This window comes from Monodon monoceros, unplaced genomic scaffold (assembly GCF_005190385.1).
Source record: "Monodon monoceros isolate NGI ecotype Baffin Bay Population unplaced genomic scaffold, NGI_Narwhal_1 Super_Scaffold_4, whole genome shotgun sequence".
NCBI classification, from domain to species: domain Eukaryota; kingdom Metazoa; phylum Chordata; class Mammalia; order Artiodactyla; family Monodontidae; genus Monodon; species Monodon monoceros.
This window is the reverse complement of record NW_021703781.1, coordinates 19,176,882-19,199,430: the sequence shown is the minus strand read 5'-3', so window position 1 is coordinate 19,199,430 and position 22,549 is coordinate 19,176,882. Positions and strand designations below refer to the sequence as shown.

The window sequence follows — 22,549 nt, the reverse complement described above, 5'->3', positions numbered from 1 at the left end:
TTTTTCCATTTAATAGCACCACTGTAGAAACTGTGGGGAAATTTTCTGTAATGCTTGCTCTGACAACGAACTGCCTTTGCCTTCTTCACCAAAGCCAGTACGGGTTTGTGATTCCTGTCACGCATTACTGATTCAAAGATGCTCATCTAACTTGCCATAATACTCCAGAACTAAATTCTTATGTATGAAAAGTACCTACGATGAATGTTATGTATGAACGTGTATACAGCGTATTCAGACAGTCCCTCTTAAGCAGCTTTCAGACAGCACTGGTACCAGTTTTACTGTCCACATATTCAACTCACGGGAATTATAAATTGTATAATTTGACATTTCCTCCCCCACTGTAATTCAGAAAGAATTTGATAGGGCATGCTTTACAGTAACTTTATCCTACTTCCTGATGTAGTAATCATGTAACTCTTTTCTTAATGCCATTGAGAGGTCAGATAGCATAGCTAACACATTTGCCTTATTTTGTAAAGACCTTAAAAATAGGGCTGAATTCAGATTGTTTTATTCTCCAGATTGTCAAACTGATATTTGATGGTGCCTGTAATTTTCTTAATGCACTTTAAAGCTTCACAGTTCTGAAAAATTGGAAATGCACATTTTAGAAGCATTTATATTTCAACACATTTTTCATTACCTTGGTAAGATTTCACAGTATTTATTTGCTTTGCCTTCCTCTGCAAATTTTGCATTAGAAAAGGCCTTCCTTCTTTAAAAAGTCAATGTGACATTTGCTGATAACTTTCAGATAACAGTGCGTTACAGAGGTATTATTTTGCCTGAAAACTTTTTATTTTGAAAGTAAGTTAAAATTCCATATGCATTTCTTCGGGAGGACTCACACCCCCTTTGAAAGTCAAAACATAAACCCTTCCCCAGAAAAAAATGTAGTAGCAGGGATTACAGGCTGATTTGATTCTCCCCTAAGCATTTAAGAAGTCTAAAGTGCAATAAAACTTTGCTTTTGATATGACAGTCTTGAGTAAAAAAATTTTGTATTATGTTTCCATTCCAGTAACTTTTAGGAAGCATTACACTGTAGCAGTCTACTACTACAGTATATGTACAGAATAAAATATTTACCATTTACTGAGCACCTCCAAGCCAGGGCCTAGGGTAAAGATGTAGTTTCAGCCCTGCCATTAAATTCATATTTGAACTATTTCAAGCATGAACGTCAATAAACACTAATCCCTGCCATAGCAAGAATTTAATCCAGTTACCCTTGTATAATTAACCATTTGAACAGCCTCACCACTTGGGGTTCTACTTTTAAGCCTCATTTAAATCATGCACCCTAAGTCTGAGAACCTTTTAAACATGTCATAGGTATCTACATTACTCCTAAGAGCATTAATGAATCATGGCTACCTCCCTCCCCGCTAGGATATGGTTGCTTATTCTATAGAATTGTTTCCTCAGAGTACATTCTTCCATTGAAGTTTAAAATTATTTAACTTTCTAAATTGCCAAAGTATGAAACCATTGTTTTACTTTCGGATTTATCTTCTCCCTAATCCAGTTTTCAGTGTTCAGTTAGAACTGACATACTGATTTATAGGTGGTCCTTAATGCTCTGATAGGAATATTTGAGACATGGATTATATTCTTGGAACTATTTTGTACTGATGGGATTGGATTAACATTTTTATGATTGCTAAAAATGAGAATAAGCAAAAATGAAAAGTTTCAAATACTGTTTTTTATAACTGCTTAAATTTAAAATGTGATTTTCTTAAATTCCAAGGCTGGTTTCATTCAACAAATAAACCACGATTTTTAGTCCCCCTTTAAATTCTTTGCCACTCAAAACTCATGTCATCACCATTGATTTGGGCTTTTTGTAGGCAGGCTTTTATGACAGTAATACAAGTTGCTCCATTTTGTTTTGACTTTTATCTAGAAACCATTATCTAGAAACCATTCTACTAATTTTGGATTTTATGTTACAGAACTGTCAATTTGTACTTTGTGAACTTCACATACCATTCCCTCATCTAGGAGTACTACCACAGTAATGCTATCATGGTGCCAAGGAATTGTGATTGTAATTCTTCTATCCACAGTTTTAAAATGTGAATTTTATATAACAAATAAAAGATCTGAAAAATTAGCCCACTTTAGAAGGCGTACGTTTTAATAGGGTAATCCTGGGGAAATAAAAGCACGTCATCTTTTTTTAAAAAGTGGTATGAGCCTAGTACTTAAATAGGTAATTAAGGGAGTACAGGCAATAAGATGAATCACTACTCCAGTTGATAGGCTCCACTTACGTTATCAAGCTGCCTTCTCTAACAAGGAGAAATCATTCCTTAGTCACTCTGTCTAATCTAATTAGACATAGTACCTTCTACCAATTTGATTTATAATCAGTAACTGACACAAAGCATTCTAGGACAGACGCCATTACTCTTATCTCCCACAATGATATTTATTACATTAATAACATTTCTAGCAAAACAAGTAACAAGTTCAATAACTGAATTCACATTGACAGGTTTCATTTTGATCCATTAGCCAATTTGGAAAAAAGCCATATTGATCAAAGGGATTAAAAGTAAAAAAGCACCTTTTCCTTGCTACATATAATTTTTTAACACAATGGCTCTAAAACTCCAAACATATCATCAGATGCAAAATCCAATCGCAAGACTCCCAAGACATGGACTTGTGTCTTACATTTTTTTTTTAAAGTAGTCATCTATACAGTTGTTATTAAAAAACCATATGCTTTAACTATTGGGCTGGAAGCTGAAAATACATCTGTGAGAATTAATTATACTCCATGGTAAATATCTTTGTACTTGCACTGAATGCTCATGTCACTGAGAACCTTAACTTAGTCTAAGACATTTTGAGAACTTACAACTATCACTTTTGGGAAACTTTTTTGGTACGTCAGTCAAGTGCTGAGGGGATTTATTCTAAAATCTAGGGCTAGAATTTAAACTTTAAACACTCCCATCTGCAGGTAACACAATTATGAATATTCATATAGCCAGATACCTCTTAGATCATTAACATTTCAGAGCTATGCCTGATAAATGACTTTTGAAAAAGAATAATATAGAATTAGCTGAATTTATACTCCTGAAGCCACCTAAATTCATCTTTAAGGTTTTATATTTACAGTATTGTCAAGGAGAAATTATTAAAGAGTTACACTAATTATTTTCCAAGCTCTATTCTAGATGTCTGCTTATTAAGACTTGTAGTTTATGCAGAGGTGAACCACTGTCCTCTAAGATTACACTAAACTACTTCTTGTAGAGCTAATAGTAAAATACATCAACCCAAATCTTATGAAAGCAGCACATCCTCAGGAGTAGCTAGTATATAAAAAGTATCAACATCAGTGGTTTGAATATAAAAATTTATTTTTTTAAGTCAAAGTATGCAACAAATAAAACCTACAGAAAACAGATTTTCCCATCACAATCTGTTGCTTTACCAAATAATAGTTTGAAAACACATTCCTTCAGTCATTATAAAGTTCTTAAAATACAAAAGAAATTAAATCTGTAAGAAAGTCTAGTAGACCAGATGCTGTTGTCAGGACTTTTATGTCGGTGGTTATGCTTCAGTACATCCCACGCCATCCACCTCCACTCATGCCACCTTGCCCATAGTAACCGCCACTGCCTCCACCACCACGGCCTTAGGGAAAAAAAGACATTAAGAACCGTTTAGAAGATATAAATGCATAAGATATTAAAAATATATACAACATTGTAAATCAACTATACTCCAATTAAAAAAGAAAACAACAAAAAAAAGGGACTTCACTGGTGGCACAGTAAGACTCCACGCTCCCAATAGAGGGGGCCCAGGTTCAATCCCTGTTCAGGGAACTAGATCCCACAAGCATGCTGCAATTAAGGAGCCAGTGAACCACAACTAAGGAGCCCGCCTGCTGCAACTAATAAGGCCCAGCACAACCAAATAATAAATATTTTTTTAAAAAAGAACAATAAATGAACTTTAACTCTGCATCACATAAGGGGACTAACACAAACTGAACCAGAGTAATCAGACACTTACCATAACCACCCAGGCCATCCGGAGTACCATATCCTCCACTGTAATTGTTCCCCATTCCCATTCTTCCAACAGATCCATAGCCTCCCTGATTATCTTTAAAAAAAGAAAAAAAGTTTGAGACTGATTGCTAAGTGTCTAAGTCAGCTTATTTTAAAAACTTTACATACCCATTCCATCTCTGCCATAGGCTCCCATTCCAGAACCTCCCATTCCAGAGCCGCCTCCAGGAGTTGAATTCAAGAAGAGTTCAATGTATCGATGTTCTTTAGGGGAAAAAAGTAATGTGGGAGAAAGGAATGATGGATCAAATTTATCAGCAGAAGTGTGAAAAGGTTGAATGGCTGATATTAACTTGAAAAAGTATGCTTGCAAATTCCTAGTGGAGTGACAAAGTGAAGGCCAGATAGGACTAAAATCTAAGTTTTGTTCAAACTGTTCAAGCTTGAACAAGTAACAAGTGTTTGACACCTCAGTTTCCTTATCTATAAAAGGGCTGACATTATTTTAGAACCTGCTGGTATATGTCTTAAAAATATATTCCAGGCCCATTCATAGTATTGAATTAGAATATTGAGGGTAGCTTGAGGGTAGGGTCTGGAACAACTTATTAAGTATCAAGTGACTGATGTGTGGCCAGATTTGGGGAATCACTAGTGGAGTTTAAAATTTAATGGCTTAAAAACAGATTTGATGACATGCAGGAATAAGTTACCCAAGTTATCAACGAATACGTTAAGAATTTGCAAATGGCATAGAAACTCGGGCAAGTACAAAAAACATACGTATTTTTTTCTCTTTAGTAACTTAAACTCTAATAATCTGTCAAGTATTAAGAGTGAGTAAACTTCAATAAAAAGCCCCCTAGGAAGCCACTGAAGTCTGAACTTATTAGAGGCCACATGGTTTCAGGCCCCAGACTGCTAAGAGTTACCTACAGATCCCAGAACCTCTTACATTTGAGGAATTACAAATAAGAAAGTTATACCACTTACGCATGTTATTCTTATCTTTAGACATGGCAGCTACTGCATCTTCATGTGTCACAAACTCTACATCTGCTTCTCCTGTTGCTCTGCCATCAGCTCCAATATCAATATGCACTCGGATTGGATTTAGTGGTGAGAAGAACTAAAGAAAACACTTATTTTACTTTTCTATATAGATTATTGAAAGCCAATCACACACTTTCGTTTTAAGTATATTAAAACAAATGCAAAAGAAGAGATCTCTTTTAAAATAAGCCAGGGGATATTAAATTCAAAAAACATTTCTAAGTTAGAGAACAGTTTACCTTAAACAAATGAAAAAGCCATATTTTCCTTCCTTACTATACTGAGAGGGAGAAGAGTAAGCTCCCCTAGCCCACTCCCAAGAAAGGTATTTCAAAATTGTTTGAAAAAAAGTCACCTGAGACTGACATATGCAGAGAAATTGGGTGTTAAATGACTCAGAACAATGGAGTTTGATAAACCTACCCACTGTATATGCAGAGCTCCCAAAATACATCATTTAGTTCTAATCACAAGTTAACCAGATTTAAGTGACCCCAAAAGGCACCTGGAACTTAGTCCAATTGGTTCTCAGTAAGATCAACAGCAAAATTTTTCTTTAAGTGCTAGCTGATAAATAAATACCCTCAGCTTTGCAGGCCACTGGGTCTCTATCACAACTACTCAGTGACTGACTTGGCCCCATGGGCCGAAATTTGCTGATTCTCTAACCAATCTGAAACAAACCAGTTTCAAATCAGTAATAGCAGCATCTACTACCATTATTTTCAGTTCAATTTCTGATTATCACATAAGCCTAGAAAGCTAAACCACACCACTAAAACTTACTGACTTATCACATATTTACAACACTTTCAAAACTTGACACAAGGAAAATCTTCCAGTCATCACCACTCTGCTCGTCAGTCTTTCACGAAATTATTAACTGGACTTTATAAATGTAGCTTTTAACTTGCTTGAATCCTATGTAGGCTGGCACACAACGGACACACATTCATCAACTAGTGAAGGTAAGGACATATGTATTTTCCTATTAAAGGGATTTTTGACATTAAAACTAAAAAGACAAAGATGAGTACGTTAAAGAGTTTTCAAAATTTAGAGACTATGATTATGCATAAAGTAACTAATAAATTACTAAAATTACTCACATTAGCGATGTCATTTTCAGTTGCACGGAAAGGTAATCCCCTCATATGTACAAAATGACCACCATGAAAACCTGAGCTTGCATCACCAGCTCCACCATAGCCATGTCCTCCCATACCTAGAGAATAAGATTTCCAAAGATTATTTCTTCCCTATACACACCTTTTCCTATTTACACCCCTTTTTTGACAATCCCAAGAAATCTTAATACTTACAGTTCTAAATATCAAATGGAGAATTTTCCTGTAAGTATACATCTGTATAAAGCCCTATGCAGGAATGCACTGAAATATGCCTGAGTTGACTTTTGTATACAAGTCACCTATATTACCACTAAGTGCATGTAAAGCAAATACTGAAATTCACCTAAAAATGACTATGTCTTTTATATTTTACCTCTTCCGTCTCTCATTCTGTCATCAAAGCCATCATTTCCATAGCCATAATTATTATAGCCACCATAGTCATCAAAACCTCCATAACCTGTGTAATTTAAGGAGAAATACACGAATAAGCTTTGAAGAGACAAATTCTATAATCCAGTTTACAAAAGCATGTTTTGTGGCAAGCAGTCTGGCAACTCCGCCCTCCCACAAAGTTTGCAACTTCCAACTTAGTGCATATGAAAAAAATCAGTTAACACTTAGTGGAAATTAAAAATATGAAAAGGATACATTTAGACATCAAAATTAATTTTCACCCTGATGCCAAACAGAAAATGTCAAAACGTTAACAATCTTTAAAAAATTTTTGTGTTAAGTAAACCAGGTGCCAATATGTGCATCAATCAAGTCCCATAGCTGGCCATGGGAATCCATCTTTTCATGAACAGGTTTTAAAACCTAGTAGGTACTGAATTACTGCCATTTCTGTATTTCTTGACAAAGTGTCAGGAACATTAAGAAAATGACAACAGAACCTTTGTTCATTAGATACACATACCACCATCATATCCATCACCTCCTCGTCGCATTCTGTCATACATACTTCCACGCCCAGCTCCATAATAACCCCCTCTTCCTCCTATTGGTCTATCATATGGTCCCGGTCGCTGGCCCAGCAATCTTCTTGGTGGATCATAAAATCCTTTGATTTCACTCCTGCTACTTCTGAAGATCTCAATATACCTATTTGAAAATGGTTTAAGGTACAGGTTTCAGCATAAACGTACTAGAGTAAATAAAATATTGGGCAAAATGCAGTAAGTTTTTCTACATCTAGATATAACCCAATTTAAATTGCCTAAATACACCAAAAGTTAACATTTTTTACACCTACAAACTTAAATAATTAATATTTAAGTTTTACATACAAATCATTTGAAAACAATTCACAAAATATAATTTTAAGCTTGTTTCCTTTAGTATGTAATAGGTGTTTAGAGAAAACAGGTGATTATACAAAAGCATTTATCAACAACATCCTACAAAAAATGGAAACAATCTAATTTTAATTTAAGCAAACTATTATAGCATTAATTCCCCACCCAAATCTGTAGTTTCCAAGTTAAATTTAGATAATTATCAATTCTTTTAAACTACCCCAGAAAAATGTTACTGTTACCCCCCCATTTAAGCAATAGTGACCCACAACCCCCAAAAATAAAAATTTAACACCATCCCAAACTCTCCATCCCCACCTGTGCCCTATTCTTTCCTTGTGTTTCCCCAGAGCATTTTCTGCTATCTCCTTTGAAGCAAACTGCACGAAGGCCTCCCCTGTGCTTCTCCCCTGGTAGTCCATCGTCAATGTTATCCCATTTGGCACGATTTCCAACCCTTTAACCCAAGGACAAATAACCCCATCAAGGGGAACAGTGTTAAAGGCTGAAACATTCCCATCTGAATCAAATATTTAAAACAAGTCTAAACAAAACAAAACAAAAAAGCTTAGTTTTCCCATCACCCCATAATATAAAAGGAAGATTTTTTTCAAATATTATTGGATTACATAAAAATTTCTCTGCGACCAATGTCTTTTAAAATTACACACACACTCTAAAAGCCCACCTAATATTACATGGAAAAAAAAAAATCAAACTTAACTATGCTCCATATGCTAATTCATGATTCATTTCATCACACATAATTACTCTCAATTAAGTTTATTGCGTATTAGCTAGGTTTTATATATTTTTACACATTCTGTATTGAATATTAACTGGAGCACATTTCATAACTTAATACATTAACCCAGATATACTCAAATCAAAAAGTCCCCCAAACAAATGGGTTTTACAAATTAAAAACTGAGCAATAGAAATATAAAATACTACTAAACTTTGACTAATACTAGAGGTACCTTGAAAGAACTGAACTATTTCCTCTTTGCTGCAACCAAATGGCAGTCCACGAAGTCGTACTGTCCCATCACTAGCGTCATTTGGACCATTATGTTTCATAACCCAATCCATCTCAATACCGTTTGATTTAAATGCTATAAAAAATAAACAAGCACATAAAGCAGTCAATCAAAATACACTCTTGCCAGAGGTACTGAAGAAACACCTCTCAGTGGGTGCACAACAGGAAATGTTAACTATGGTTCAGTGACTTCAGTGACAGCATCACGATACAGCAGTACAACACCTTTCTATTTGGGGGTAGACAAAAAGACTGCGAAAAGGCAGTGAAACCTGAACCCCCCCACCACCAAAGTACTGAATTTCTAAGTATCAAATATTATATATAAACCAATTTTAAGAAAACTTACATAATTCCACCATCAGTCTTCAAACTCTATTTCTTCACCCTGTCATCTTAATGTCAACTCTAGCCTCTTCCTCACATCTCAAATTTTCCAGGTTTTATTATTCACTTGAATAGTTATGCAAATTCTTTAAAACTTAGTTACCCAAAAGTTGTACATAGTACCATCATTCATTCACAGTAAGAGCCTAAGTCACAAGTACAATGAGTATTCTCCTTTGATGTTGGAAAAATGGTATTAAAAGTCTCAACTTAATAGATGCACTATAATTCTGAACACACCAAATTGTTTTCGAAGGGGGAAAAATTCCTATCTGTGTTTAAACCTGATTTAAACACTCCCCAAAAGCAAGTTTTACAATTACTGAGTTAATTAGGCTGACTTTTAAAACTGAGATAAAAAGGCACTCAAAAGTGAATGGCTTTCAGTTTTTTGAAGCCACCTGTTTAGAAATTATTGAAGACAGTAATATTAAAAACCAGTTTACTCACTACTTTAAACAGAACTTTTAAAAAAGTAATGCAATCACATTCAAAAAGTATTAAAAACGGTACCAGACACCCTCATTCCCCCCCAAAAAAAGAACCCATCCACCAAATTAAATTCCCTTCCCAAGAGACAATCATCTTTTCTTTTAAAATTCCCGAACATTTTAAAGAGGTTAATGCAGAAGTCCTTCAGCTGCAGAAACTTACCACATCTTATAAATTTCACTATGCAGCTGTAGGAATCCTACTCACCTGAATATTTCAAACCTTTCCCTCACCACCTCCTCCCCTGTAAACAAAACAATTTGTTCACTTGATTCCTTTAAGCTTGAGGATTATATTTCATATAAACAGTATTCACTAATATTTAATTTCACACAATCTAATTATCAGTGCAACTGTTAGGGGTAGCATCTCAAAAGAGTAAAATTTTTTCCCTAGAATCCACACATTTAAAACAAGCTAATGTAGAAATTATCCAAATGTGGTTATTAAGCAAATACCTCTGGCATACGAATCACATGAATCACATTTGGTACTTGTTTTGCTGTTTTTTTTGAACTCTAAGTGCCACTCTAGACACAGATGTTCAAAATAGGAATGCAAATTTTTATCTGACATTACAACTAATTATTATGCACAAAAATAACTGGGAAGAACTTTTAACAGAAAGGAAACCCTGGGTTTGAATCCCTAGTCTGCCACTCACTGGCTACTTAATTTAAGCAAACTACTTAACCTCTGCATTTAACTGTAAAGTGCAGCAGTGATACTTATACCTCACTGGACTGTTAAGGAATTCGTGCTTGGTCTGCAACATGGTAATCATTCAATGGTGGCCATTGTTATTGGATTTTAAGGGGCCCTGTAAAACTAATGAAATAACCCACAAACAAAATAACTGAACCTTAAAGGATAGGAAACCATCCTGAATCTTGAAAGGAAATAAGGACTGTTAGCAAGTCTTTTTCAAAGTCAACAAAGGCTTAAGTTTTCAAGTGTCCTTAGGAACTGTCTAAAGCAGAGAGAAAGAGGAAAAAAAGGGGTCTCTGGAAATGTTTACTAGGATATGTGATTAGCTAGACAATTAAAAAAATAGCTCTAGAATCACCCTGAAAGTAGGCTTTGAGAAAAAAATTGAGACATTTTGGAGATCTTTATCATTTTCTTAACAAAAACTGTCAGCAACCTAAAAACTGTTTTCTACAAAGGGGAATTTAAGAACAGAATAGGAAAAAATAGGGAGACTCTAACCTCAAATATTAACTTCCTCATGAAAAACTTAAGAACTTTGAAAAGCCAATCTAATCTGTTGTGAAAAGACCGTAGATATGGTGGTTTTATTTCATTTAGAACATTCCTTTTTTTCAATGTAAAGGTACTGTTTCAGGAACAAATACCAAAAACAAAAACAAAAACTGACGTATCTTTACTATAAATCTTATTAGCACTTTCCAAGAAATACTAGGCAAGCAAACTAGTTCTGATTTTTGGATCAGCCTATATCAATGAGACCTATATAAAAAAAACAAACATAGCCTATAAAAAAATACCAAGCTGTTAACACAATTCTAAATCAGGATAAATTAAGCAGATTCGGAAGACAAACTATTTTATAGGGTGACTCTCCATCCCATGTTTATGAAGAGTACACAACAAAGAAAGCCATACTCTATCTCTTCAAGACTCAAAATTTGAACCTAGAATTCTATTTACAAAACCAAGACGAACTCTAAACACATAAAAAAAGACAATCTGCTCTAATACCTTAATAAAGCTGTCTCGGCAACTACCTAAATGGCATTTCCTAATTATTCAGGATAATCCACCTCAACCTTTCTTCGCAACAGTGTCATGGCTAATCACAATGCTTTTTAAAGAATTCCTAGTGTTAGCACCAATTAAAATACCAGCAGTTAAAATACTAAAATAACTTCAGTCAGTTCTATATGAGATTTTAAATATAATTTCCTAAACATTATGCTAAGTGAAAAAAGCCAGTCACAAAAGACCACATGTTGTGTGATTTTAAATGGGTTATGTCTATGGTATGTGAACTGTATCCCAAAGCTGTTAAGAAAAAGCATCTAACAGAGGCCAAGAGATAAAATTCCTTTATAACATAGAGGCATATACTATTTTCCTAAGTATAATACATACAGTAAGAGTTTGATGCATTAATAACTTTCTAAATGGTAGTCCACTGCTGCTAAAAAGATGAGAAGGAACTTAAAAATTTGGTCAATAAGTGGTGATGAAATGCTTAACATGGTAATTTTACATCATTTCCCTTTCACTGTGCTTGCTCCTTAATTGAATTTTTAATTTTTTTTGGCTGCACCATGAGGCATGTGGGATCTTAGTTCCCCGAGCAGGGATGGAACCCGTGCCCCCTGCATTAGGAGCGCGGCGTCTTAACCACTGGACTGCCAGGGAAGTCCCATCATTAATTTTAAATAAAAACAAAATTAGAGACACCTCTAGTACCTAAAGGTGGTGAGGTCTCTAAAATGATCAAGTTCTTCTCTAGAACAATGTTACCAGCCACTGCAGTTCAGCCAAGAACACCAGAACACAGTTATTAAAAATATAAAGGCAATTAGATGGATTTCCAGATTATGATGCAGATGAAAAAGAGGGCAGAAAAAAAGGTTTCTAGAGTAATCCAATCAGGGAAACTGTTACATCACATACTAGGAAACTAGTATAGAAAACTCTGGGCTGTCTTTTCAAAGTCCACAAGAATCATAAAACATCTTCAACAACAGGAGGAGTTTTTTGTGTTTAAAGCTGGAAAAATAGCCTGCCTGTCCCTTTTGTATGGTCTTCAGTGAAAATTACAGAACCAGTTCTCCGACTGTTCTAAGGACCGAAAAGCATCACAGCATCACATGACTGAACTTGCAGTTTGTCTTTCTGTTGAGCAGGCTTATTTTCTTGGTCAAAACGTTACTACAGCCCTACACCAAATAGAAAACATGCTTAGCTACCAAAAGAAAATAAACCCTAACTGTATTTTGAAGTATCTTACTTCTACAGCCTTAATCCCCGAACAATCTCTGCAGAAAATCCAACCCTTGGAGATTTAATCATTCAATTCCTATACACACAGTTTTGCCATCACTGATTGTGTTTTAACAACCGTTCCCCCAAAATAAAACTCCTACTTAAATTCTAACCCAATCAATATTTACCAAACTACACAAAACCACTGCTAAACCATCCCACCCCCGCCCACAGGTTCCAAAAGCCTAGTTCCACAGTTCACTGGATCCAGACGACCTATTTGAAATAAGTCCATTTCACATTCCTATCTGGTAAGTCACCCGCTTTTCTGCTTACAAAACAATTACCCACAAAGTCTTTCGATACGTTTAAGAGAAGCGTGGAAAAAAAAAACCCTTTGGAAAATGAGTACGTACTCTTTTCGAAGTTCCAAATCTGGACTATAAGGGCCGGCTAAGCGTCCTTTATTCCGCCCCGGAGACTTTTCGTTTATCTAGCTGCCCTAGAGACCAAAGAGCTAGGGAGAGTACGCCCCTTCCCCCCCTCCCCGCCCGGCAGCCAAGCCTGGCTTAAAAACCTTCGCCACCGGGCGGCGGAATTACAAAGGAGGCCGTCTGGCTCCTTTGTCCTGGATTTGGGAGTTGAGCGCCTTCGTCGCCATTGGCTTTCCTCCCCCAGCTCCAGCCTCTCTCATCTTGGGAATCTGCGTCAGAAGTCACTCGCAGTCCCGCCGGCCCAGGTAGCCCAGCCGAGACTGCGGAGGAAGGGAGGCCGCGGTGGGAGGCCAGGCCCATCTGGCGCCATTTCCATCGGGAGCGCGCCCGACGGCCCAGATCCTCCCGCCGCCCAAGTGCCCAGCCTTTCCCTGCTCGCTTCCTTCCCCACCCTCATCCCTTCCACGGACCTTTAACCACCCCCCGGACTTATAAATCAGTTTTCGGAAGCTGAGGGGCAAAAAACAGAAAGAGAGGAGAAGGGCGGGAAGCTGAGGTGGCCGCGCCGCCGTACCCAAAATGGCGGAGGCCAAACCAGCAGGGAAAGGAGAAGTGCTGGATGACCCCCACTTCGGGGCTCGGTTTCGTTCACTGAATTCCACCTGAGTAAATCCTCCCCCGGCAGGCCGCCCTCCTTGAAGTGGGAGATCGCCTAGGAGGCGCAGCCTGGCCGCCTCCGAGCGGCGACCTCCACACTTCCCCCCCCGCAGCCCCACCCCCTCCCAGTCGCTCTTTCGTCCTTCTCCCGACTCCGCTCTCGAAACCACCAGCCCAACCTACCCCCTTTTACTTCAGATACCCTGTCGGGCGACAGTAGCACCGACTCCGGTGCTCAGGGGGTCCGGTCGTGAGCAGGGAGAAGTCGCCCGCCTCGTGCAGCGTTCCCACAACGGCTCTTCCAACCGTCTCCGGCGGCGGCAACCGCTAAGGGAGCTGCGCAGCACAGCGACTGGCTTGGGGGGATGGGAGAGAGCGAGCGAGGAGGAGGGGGTGGAGCGAGAGCGAGGAAGACCGGCAGGCCCCACTCACGCGAGACAAGAGAGTCGGCCCAGCCTTGGAGCGGACGGCAGGAAGTGCGCTTGCGCGTTGGTGAGAAGCCCGGTTGTTGAGGGGAGAGGTGGAGAGGAGCCCGGAGGTAGTCCAGTTAAAGAAAGAGGTTGCGAACTCCACCTTTTTGCTTCCCATAAAACTATGAGATCCTCAGAGGTCACCTTTCTGCTCTCTCGGGGAGGATGTGAAGAGGCAATAGTGGTCCTGTGTTGCAGGAACCGTGGCGTCGGGGTGTGGAAAAGTTCTCTGCTGCTCTGCCGCACCAAGAACAAGTTCGGTAAAGGCCCCGCCCCTACCTCAGCGTCACCTGCGTGGAAAGGGAGCCACGTGGTTCGGCTGCCAAACGTGGGAAGGGCATTTCTTGTCCACCATGTTTGCATTATGCGGTAAAAATAGTAGGGCTTCTCAGCTGGGAAGATACAAGAGTGTCCACCAGGCCCTGATTTAGGTTCTTGGGCTGGGGCTCCTTCCCCCGGCTTTGGCACTGCCGGCCCAGCCGCCCCAACGTGGCCCTCGTTGGGGGCGAGGGGGAGGATGTTCATGATTGAAGTTTCCCTGCAGATCACTCCTCGCTTCCTCTTCTCGCTTTCGCATTCTCTCTCACCTGTAATGTCTCCCATTTTGTAATCTCAGTGACCCATCAGCCGCTTGAGGCACCCGATTTCGGGTTGTTTTCTGAATAGTGCTTTGCATTCTTGAAAATTGCGCGAACAAGTGACGCCTAATAAATAATTTTTGGTTGTGCAGACTCGCATACCACCGAGGTTCCTAGTGACAGCTTTTAGGGAAAAACAAAAATAAAACCCAAAAAACAAGCAAGCCTAATTTCTGTAAGAGTGGAGGGCAGTCCTGGTACCGAGATCAATGCAAGTTAAAGTGCAAGCGAAGGAACGTATGTCAAATGCGAGGGAGAGAAGGAAATGAGTTCGAGTACACGAATGTTCCTGAAGGTTGCAAATGTGGACGAACCTAAGTTGTACACCTTCAGTATCCAAAGACTTTGTACTTTGTACTACAGGCACTAGGAAGCCCGTCGAGAGTGGGATGAGGGGGCGCAAGGGGTATTAGCAGTGGAGAAGCTTGAATAATTTTTCCTTCATGAGGTTTGCAGTGTGTAGGGTGGAGACAGGAGGCCAGTTACCGTCATATAATGGAAACTTCCATTTCGTGGCTTTAATTCATTCTCAAACCTGCGTAAGACAAGTGTGCGACAGTAAGAATTGTCTGGGTCATAATGCCCTACTGTCTTTCTTGAGACCACTCCCTCAAAATAACCCTTAGAGAAAGGGAGAAGGGGCAATGTCATCATTTACACGAGATAGAAAAACGAAACTGGATAATGTAATAAGGATAGCTCACAATTATTGAGAGCTTGCTTGAGCTAGGTGCTGTGCTCAATTCACTGACTCTTTATAACCCTGAAAAATAATTATTATTATCCCCACTTTACAGATGGTATACCTGAGTTCTAGAGAAATGTAAAAAGTTGCCCAAGGTCATACACCTAGTGGCAGAAGCTAGGATTTAAACCCAAGTGGTTTTTACTCCAGGGGCTTAGGGTCTTAAAGCACTATGTACCTACCTGGGGATGTAAATAACCTTTAAGGGAACAAACATCATTTTAGGCAAAATGAAGTTACTTCTTTTTTTTTTAAAGTGGACTTTTTTTTTTTTTTTTTTTTTTGCGTTACGCGGCCACTGTTGTGGCCTCTCCCGTTGCTGAGCACAGGCTCCGGACGCACAGGCTCAGCGGCCATGGCTCACGGGCCTAGCCGCTCCGCGGCATGTGGGATCTTCCTGGGCCGGGGCACAAACCCGTGTTCCCTGCATCGGCAGGCGGACTCTCAACCACTGCGCCACCAGGGAAGCCCGATGTGGACCATTTTTAAAGTATTGAATTTGTTACAATACTGCTTCTGTTTTATGTTTTGGTTTTTTAGCCCCAAGTCATGTGGGATCTTAGCTCCCTGACCAGGGATCGAACCCGCACCCCCTGTATTGGAAGGCGAAGTCTTAACCACTGGACTGTCAGGGAAGTCCCCAAATTGAAGTTATTTCTAACTAACACTGCAGTTAGTATATCTGGAGACCTGCAGTTAACGGTTTATTGGCTGGAGACTTTTGAACAGGACTGAAACTTGGTATATTGGTGTCTGACACTGTGAGGGTGTCGGGGGAGCTTTCTTTTCTCTCTAATAATTGCTTTATTAGTAAGACTCCAAGCTCCCGCGAGCTCCCGCTTCAGGTGGAGTTCTTCCCTGGATTCAAATTACATCACTACTTTATCCTTTCTGTCTTTCAATCTGATTTGGTAGATGGAATTCTGTAATCCCTTTTACCCCTTGCGTGAATTCAAACAATCTGTTTACTGCCTGAATGAGTTTGGCATTCTCTCCACATATTTTTATTGTTGCGGGCCATAATCCTAAAATCATTCTTAAGACTTTTTACCACCAAACTGCAATGCTTTCTTTGTTTTTTTGGCCACATTTCGTTGTATTGGGCATTCTGCTGTTTGCCAGTGTGAATGCTTGGGAAGGACTTGAAATTAGCACATGCGTGCCTTTGACTTTTTTATTATTACAGCAAGTAGGAAGTTTTGAGTTTAAAAAAAAAGTATGTTATATAGGGGTAAACTTAATTTTTATTTGGCTTCCTATTTTATTACTTTTCTCAAAAAAAAAAGTCTATCAACTATTCTCATTTGCAAGTTGAGTCCTGTAAGGCTTGGTGAGATTGGCTCACCATTGCTCCAGTGGTCCGTACTGAATTGTTTCCAGATTGGTCTCTGTGGAATTGTTTCCATAGAGATGGTTAGAACTAAGGACTCGCAGCTGCTTTTTTTTTCTCTCTCTTTGTCTTCCTTTTTGTCATTTCAGTGCTTTCCTATTAGTACAGAGATCAGAGGGACCCTGCAGAGGGTCTTGTTAGAGGCCAAAATGAGAGAAGAGATGAAGAAGGAGAAGGAAATAGAAGTACCCACACGGCCCAGAGGAAAACAAGACAGCTAACACGTGATCCTGATTATACCACCAGGATGAAGGAAACAGGAAAATTCCATGCAGAGCCTGAAAAAGAAAGAGAAATTGAAAGAGACTGTACTATTTTGGGGGAGGGAAGGCATATTAACTAAAAATTGGCTAAGGTAGTTGTTCACATACCACCACTGGCATTCTGAAATAACGTAAAAACTGGATTACAATATTTTTATCTACAGGAAAATCAAATAAGCTAAAAACGTAACAAACCCACAAATAAGTTTCTAGGAGTGTGTCTAATTAAGGTAGTTAATGCCTTTTGAACACTAAATCTGTCTTACTAAGGTTTTGTGAAATGCTTGTTCTTTGATTTATATCATATATATCTACTCTCTTTAGAAAGCAGTAGACTTCTCCATCATAATTCAAAATTATTTCTCAAGACAAGACTTGATTACAGTTTACATTCTTGATACTTGTTTGTATCTTCAAGTCACCCTAGTGTTCATTCTGGGATTAGGGAAACCAAAAGGTCTCATCCAATTGGAATAATTACTAAGTAAACAAATTGCAACTTAAAAGGAAAAAAGCACCCAGCACACTTTCTCTAATTTTTGAAAATAATTAAAAGTGTTGAACATTATTTCTGTCCCAGTGGATTGCTGTGAAGAACAGGGAAAGCAGCTACAAAAGATAGCTACTTAAGGAATTTAAGTCAAACTATTGTACTGCTTTTCATATTTTATAAGCACATTGATAACTTAGAAAACACTGTACCGTTAAGAGTAACACACCATTCCCCTCTCCCCCCACACATGATTTTAAGCTTCTGAGTGGTAGATAAAAATATGTTTCTTCATATATGTACCTATGCCTCTTAGTGTACAAATAACTATGGTTATATTGGGGGTGGAGCACTTATTTAAGTAACTAATTTTCACCCCAGTCTAGCAAAGAAGACCCAGCAGAGATGATGAGCTCTTAAATTAGAACAATGGTACTGGGATAGATATAAGAGGATGTCTTTGAGATATTTAGGAGCCATTATCAGCAGGATTTAGTGATTGATTAGAGAAGCTGTGGATGGATAGTAAAAAGTCAGGGATGAGTTATTTTTGGTTTAGGGTTTGATGGTGGGGATAGTAACTGACATAGGGAATATAGGACTTGAGTATACTGATTTTGAGGTGCCATATACAATCCAAGTGGATGTGTCTAGTAGGAAATTAATATGTGCTAGGATATATAGCTGGCATTCACCAACGTATATTTTGCTTTTACATTCTGATAGTTTAGGGAGATAGGCTCAGGCTAGGTAAATTTGGTCTAGAATCTCTTGTAAAAACTGGAATGAGAACAGATTAACTTACAATGAGGAATAATGAGAAATATAATTCAAACAGATTGACTGCATCTTGTCCCTATGTTTTGTAGTGGCTGCTTCTGAATATTATATATAAAAAAATTATACTTTACAAGTAAGTACTAGGGTTGTAATATACAGCATGATGACTATAATTAACACTACTATATGATGTATGAAAGTTGTTAAGAGAGTAAATCCTAAAAGTTCTCATTACAAGGAAACATTTTTCTTATTTTGCTTTCTCTTTTTATTGTGTTTATAAGAGGTGATGGATGCTAACTAAACTTCAGTAATCATCTCAGAATATATGTAAGTCAAACTATTATGCTATATACCTTAAACTTACACAGTAATGTGTAACAATTGTATCTCAGTAAAACTGGGGAAAAAAGAAATCATACTGTATTACTTAGTATTGCTGTTAACAAATTACTCTAAAACTTAGCAGCTTAAAAAACAGACTTTTATTATTTCATTGTTTCTGTGGGTCTGAAACCTGAAGGCAGCTTAGGTGGGTGCCTCTGGCTCAGGGTCTCTTATAAAGCTGCAATCAAAAGTGTCAACAGGGGGCTTCCCTGGTGGCGCAGTGGTTAAGAATCCGCCTGCCAATGCAGGGGATACGGGTTTGAGCCCTGGTCTGGGAAGATCCCACATGCCGCAGAACAACTAAGCCCGTGAGCCACAACTACTGAGCCTGTGCTCTAGAGCCCGTGAGCCACAACTACTGAGCCCGTGTGCCACAACTACTGAAGCCTGTGTGCCTAGAGCCCATGCTCTGCAACAAGAGAAGCCACCGCAATGAGAAGCCCATGCACTGCAACGAAGAGTAGCCCCCGCTCGCCACAACTAGAGAAAGCCCATGTACAGCAATGAAGACCCAACGTGGCCAAAGATAATAAATAAATTAATTAATTAATTAAATTTTTTAAAAAAAGTGTCAGCTGGGCCTGCAGTTACTCAAGGCTCAACTGATGGAAGATCTGCTTCCAAGCGCCCTTACATGGTTATTGGCAGGCCTCAGTTTTGTTTTGTTTTTTTTTAATTATTTAAAAATTTTAGAATAGTTGTAGGTTTACAAAAAAGTTGCCAAGATAGTACGAAGAGTTCCTGTATACCTCTCACTCAGTTTCCTTTGTTGTTAACATCTTACATTCTATGGTATGTTTGTCACAAGTAATGAACCAGCATTAGTCCATTGCTATTAACTAAACGCTGCACTTTATTTGGGGTTCACTTGTTTTTCTGTAACATCCTTTTTGTGTTCCAGTATCTGATCTGGGATGCTAAATTACATTAGTCAACATTTTCCTTAGCATCCTCTAGTCAAGTACTTTGTAGAATATCCTTCAGTTGGAATTTCTCTGATGTCTTTGGCATAATTAGACAAGAGTAATGTGTTCTTGGGAAGAAGACTACAGAAGTAAAGTGCCATTCCCATCAGACCATATCAAAAGTATATGCTGTCAACATGACTTATCACTGATGGTGTTACCTTTAATCACCTGGGTGAGGTAGTGTTTGCCAGATTTCTCCACTGTGAAGTTGCTTTTTATCCTCTTCCTATGGTCTACTCTTTTGGAAACAAGTCACTGAGTGCACCCATACTCAAGGGGTATTTAAACTCCGTCTCCTGGAAGCCACCGCAAGGAGAAGTCCGCACACGTTGACAAAGAGTAGCCCCCACTCTGCAACTAGAGAAAGCCCGCGCGCAGCAGCGAAGACCCAACACAACCAAAAATATAAATAAATAAATAAATTTATATAAATAAATAAACTCCATCTCCTGGAAGAGAGAATAGCTAGATAAATTATTTGATATTATTCTGTAAGGTTTTTCTTTCTTTCATTCTTTCATCTTTTATATATGTCAGTACAGACTCATGCATATTCATTTTGTACTTTGGGTTATAATCTACTACTACATTACTAATTTTGTTGCTCAAATTGTTCTTGCTTAGGCCACTGGGAGCACTTTCAGGTTGGCTTCTATTTCCCTTTGACATGCCCCTATCCTTTTTATTTTTTGAGACTGCCTTACTTTCTGGTACTAGAAGATGCTGCAGGCTCATCTGGTATTTTCTTTACCCTGGCCCTAGAATCGGCCATTTCACCAGGGAGCTTCACTTTTATTATTGGGGAATGGTGTTTAGTTTCCACATTTCCCAAATTTCCTTTTTGTTTTGTTATTAAAATGTAATTTTATTCTATTGTGGTTGAAGGACACACTTTGTATGATTCCAGGCCTTTAAATTTATTGAGACTTGTTTTATGGGCTACCTAACATATGGTCTATTCTGAAGAATGCTTCATGTGCACTTGAGAAGGATGTGCTGTTTACTGCTATTGTGGGGTGTACTAGAGATGTCTGATAGGTCTAGTTGGTTTACAGTGTTGTTAAATCTTCTTGTTGATCTTCTGTCTAGTTGTTCTATCCATTATTGAAACTAGGCATTGAAGTCTCCAACTATTATTGTTGATTTGTCTATTTCTTCTGTTCTGTCAGTTTTTGCTTCAAGTGTTTTGGGGTTCTGTTGTTAGGTGCATATATGTTTATAACTGTCATATATTCCAGATAGATTGATACTTTTATCATTATAAAATGTCATTCTTGGGCTTCGCTGGTGGCGCAGTGGTTGAGAGTCCGCCGGCCGATGCAGGGGACACGGGTTCGTGCCCTGGTCTGGGAAGATCCCACATGCCGCGGAGCGGCTAGGCCCATGAGCCATGGCCGCTGAGCCTGTGCATCCGGAGCCTGTGCTCCGCAACGGGAGAGGCCACAACAGTAAGAGGCCTGCGTACCGCAAAAAAAAAAAAAAAAAAAAAAAAAGTCATTCTTTGTCTGTAGTAACAAATATTGTCTTAAAGTCTATTTTGTTTGTTATTAGTATAGTCACTCCAGCTCTCTTTTGGTTATACTTTGCATGGCATATCTTTTCCCCATTTTTTTGCTTTCAACCTATTCGTGTCTTTGAATTTAAAGTTTGTCTCTTATAGAAAGCATATAGTTAGATCATGTCTTTTAAAAAAAATCCCTTTGATGTGAATTTAGTCCATTTACATTTAATGTAATTAAGGTGGGGTTTAAGTCTGCCATTTTGCTATTTGTTTTCTATATGTCATGTCTTTATTGTTTCTCTATTCCTCCATTACTGCTTGCTTTTGTATTAACTAGATATTATATATATGAATATGGATATCTATAAAGAACATATGTATATGGCTATTATCAAAAAGAATACAAATAACAAATGTTGGCAAGGATGTGGAGAAAAGGGAGCCCTCATACACTGTTGGTGGGAATGTAAGTTGGTGCAGCCACTGTGGGAAACAGTATGGAGGTTTCTCAAAAAACTAGAAATAGAACTACCGTATGACTCAGCAATTCAACTTCTGGGTATGTATCTGAAAAAAGCCAAAAATACTAATTTGAAAAGTTACATGCACCTCAGTGTTCATAGAAGCATTATTTACAATTGGCAAAATATGGAAGCAACCTAAGTGTCCATCAACAGATGAATGGATAAAGAAGATGTGGTATATTTATACAATGGAATACTACTCAGTCATAAAAAAGAATGAAGTTTTGCCATTTGCAACTATGTGGGTGGACTTGGAGGGTATTATGCTAAGTGAAATAAGTCAGACAAAGACAAATTATGTTATCGCTTATATGTGGAATCTAAAAAATACAATAAACTAGTGAATATAACAAAAAAGAAACAGACTCACAAATATAGAGAACAAACTAGTGGTTACCAGTGGGGAGAGGAAGCGGGGGACAATAATTTGGTTGATAAATGGTAAGTCATGACAATAAGATGAGAACTGTAAACTTTAACAGAAAAGTGAAAAATTTCCATCCAAAACAGTGGGTATTCAAACATAAATGTAGTTGAGGAAATCAGAACGAGTCTAAAAATATTTGAACAAAGGAAGTGTTTCAGAGCTTCTGTTAAGTATAGGAAATATGGGTAAAAGTAAACACAAAGTAGTTGAATGCCATATATATGTGTATGTGTGTGCGTGTGTGTGTATATATATATATATATATATATATATATATGGTCTTAGTAGCTAAATGAAACTAATTTAAAAATAGACTTTCTTCCAAATTTTTATTTAAAAACTTATTTTACTTATAATTTGTAATTCTTTTTTATACTTATTTTCTTTCACCAGCAAGTAGACTGTGTTCAAGTACACTTTGAATGCCAGTCAGTGCTCTATTAGTAAGTATTTACATTTT

General features: G+C 38.1%; 3 protein-coding genes across 20 annotated transcripts in view; 2 read left to right on the top strand and 1 right to left on the bottom strand.

Moving 5' to 3' along the window:
• The window catches only part of RUFY2 (RUN and FYVE domain containing 2), a 45,834-nt gene extending 43,468 nt beyond the window's left edge, over nucleotides 1-2,366 (top strand). For all 5 annotated transcript variants that reach the window (XM_029245069.1, XM_029245072.1, XM_029245068.1 and 2 more), the window contains one exon: nucleotides 17-2,366. In XM_029245069.1, the coding sequence (XP_029100902.1) occupies nucleotides 17-160 (144 nt within the window). In that variant the 3' untranslated portion in view covers nucleotides 161-2,366. The remainder of the gene's footprint in view (nucleotides 1-16) is intronic.
• Nucleotides 2,367-2,419: 53 nt separating this feature from the next.
• HNRNPH3 (heterogeneous nuclear ribonucleoprotein H3) lies at nucleotides 2,420-14,230 on the bottom strand. 10 transcript variants are annotated; one of them, XM_029245074.1, is made up of 10 exons: nucleotides 13,939-14,154; nucleotides 8,514-8,648; nucleotides 7,852-7,990; nucleotides 7,155-7,339; nucleotides 6,609-6,695; nucleotides 6,215-6,330; nucleotides 5,046-5,181; nucleotides 4,221-4,316; nucleotides 4,054-4,146; nucleotides 2,420-3,669 (listed from the first exon to the last, which is right to left on the bottom strand). In XM_029245074.1, the coding sequence occupies exons 2-10, from the start codon at nucleotides 8,623-8,625 to the stop codon at nucleotides 3,593-3,595; spliced, it is 1,041 nt and encodes a 346-aa protein (XP_029100907.1). In that variant the 5' UTR covers nucleotides 8,626-8,648; nucleotides 13,939-14,154; the 3' UTR covers nucleotides 2,420-3,592. The 10 variants fall into 10 exon arrangements, with proteins under 10 accessions (XP_029100907.1, XP_029100908.1, XP_029100906.1 ...); XM_029245075.1 differs by lacking the exon at nucleotides 13,939-14,154 and adding an exon at nucleotides 12,832-12,849; XM_029245073.1 differs by lacking the exon at nucleotides 13,939-14,154 and adding an exon at nucleotides 13,690-13,910 and having other exon boundaries at nucleotides 2,423-3,669.
• The window catches only part of PBLD (phenazine biosynthesis like protein domain containing), a 148,043-nt gene continuing 138,390 nt past the window's right edge, over nucleotides 12,897-22,549 (top strand). For 4 of the 5 annotated variants that reach the window (XR_003797000.1, XR_003797001.1, XR_003796999.1 and 1 more), the window contains exon 1: nucleotides 14,095-14,236. The gene's annotated coding sequence lies outside the window, so the exon portion shown is untranslated. Of the gene's footprint in view, nucleotides 13,155-14,094; nucleotides 14,237-22,549 lie in introns of those variants that run through there. The other variant, XM_029245090.1, reaches the window with a different exon arrangement.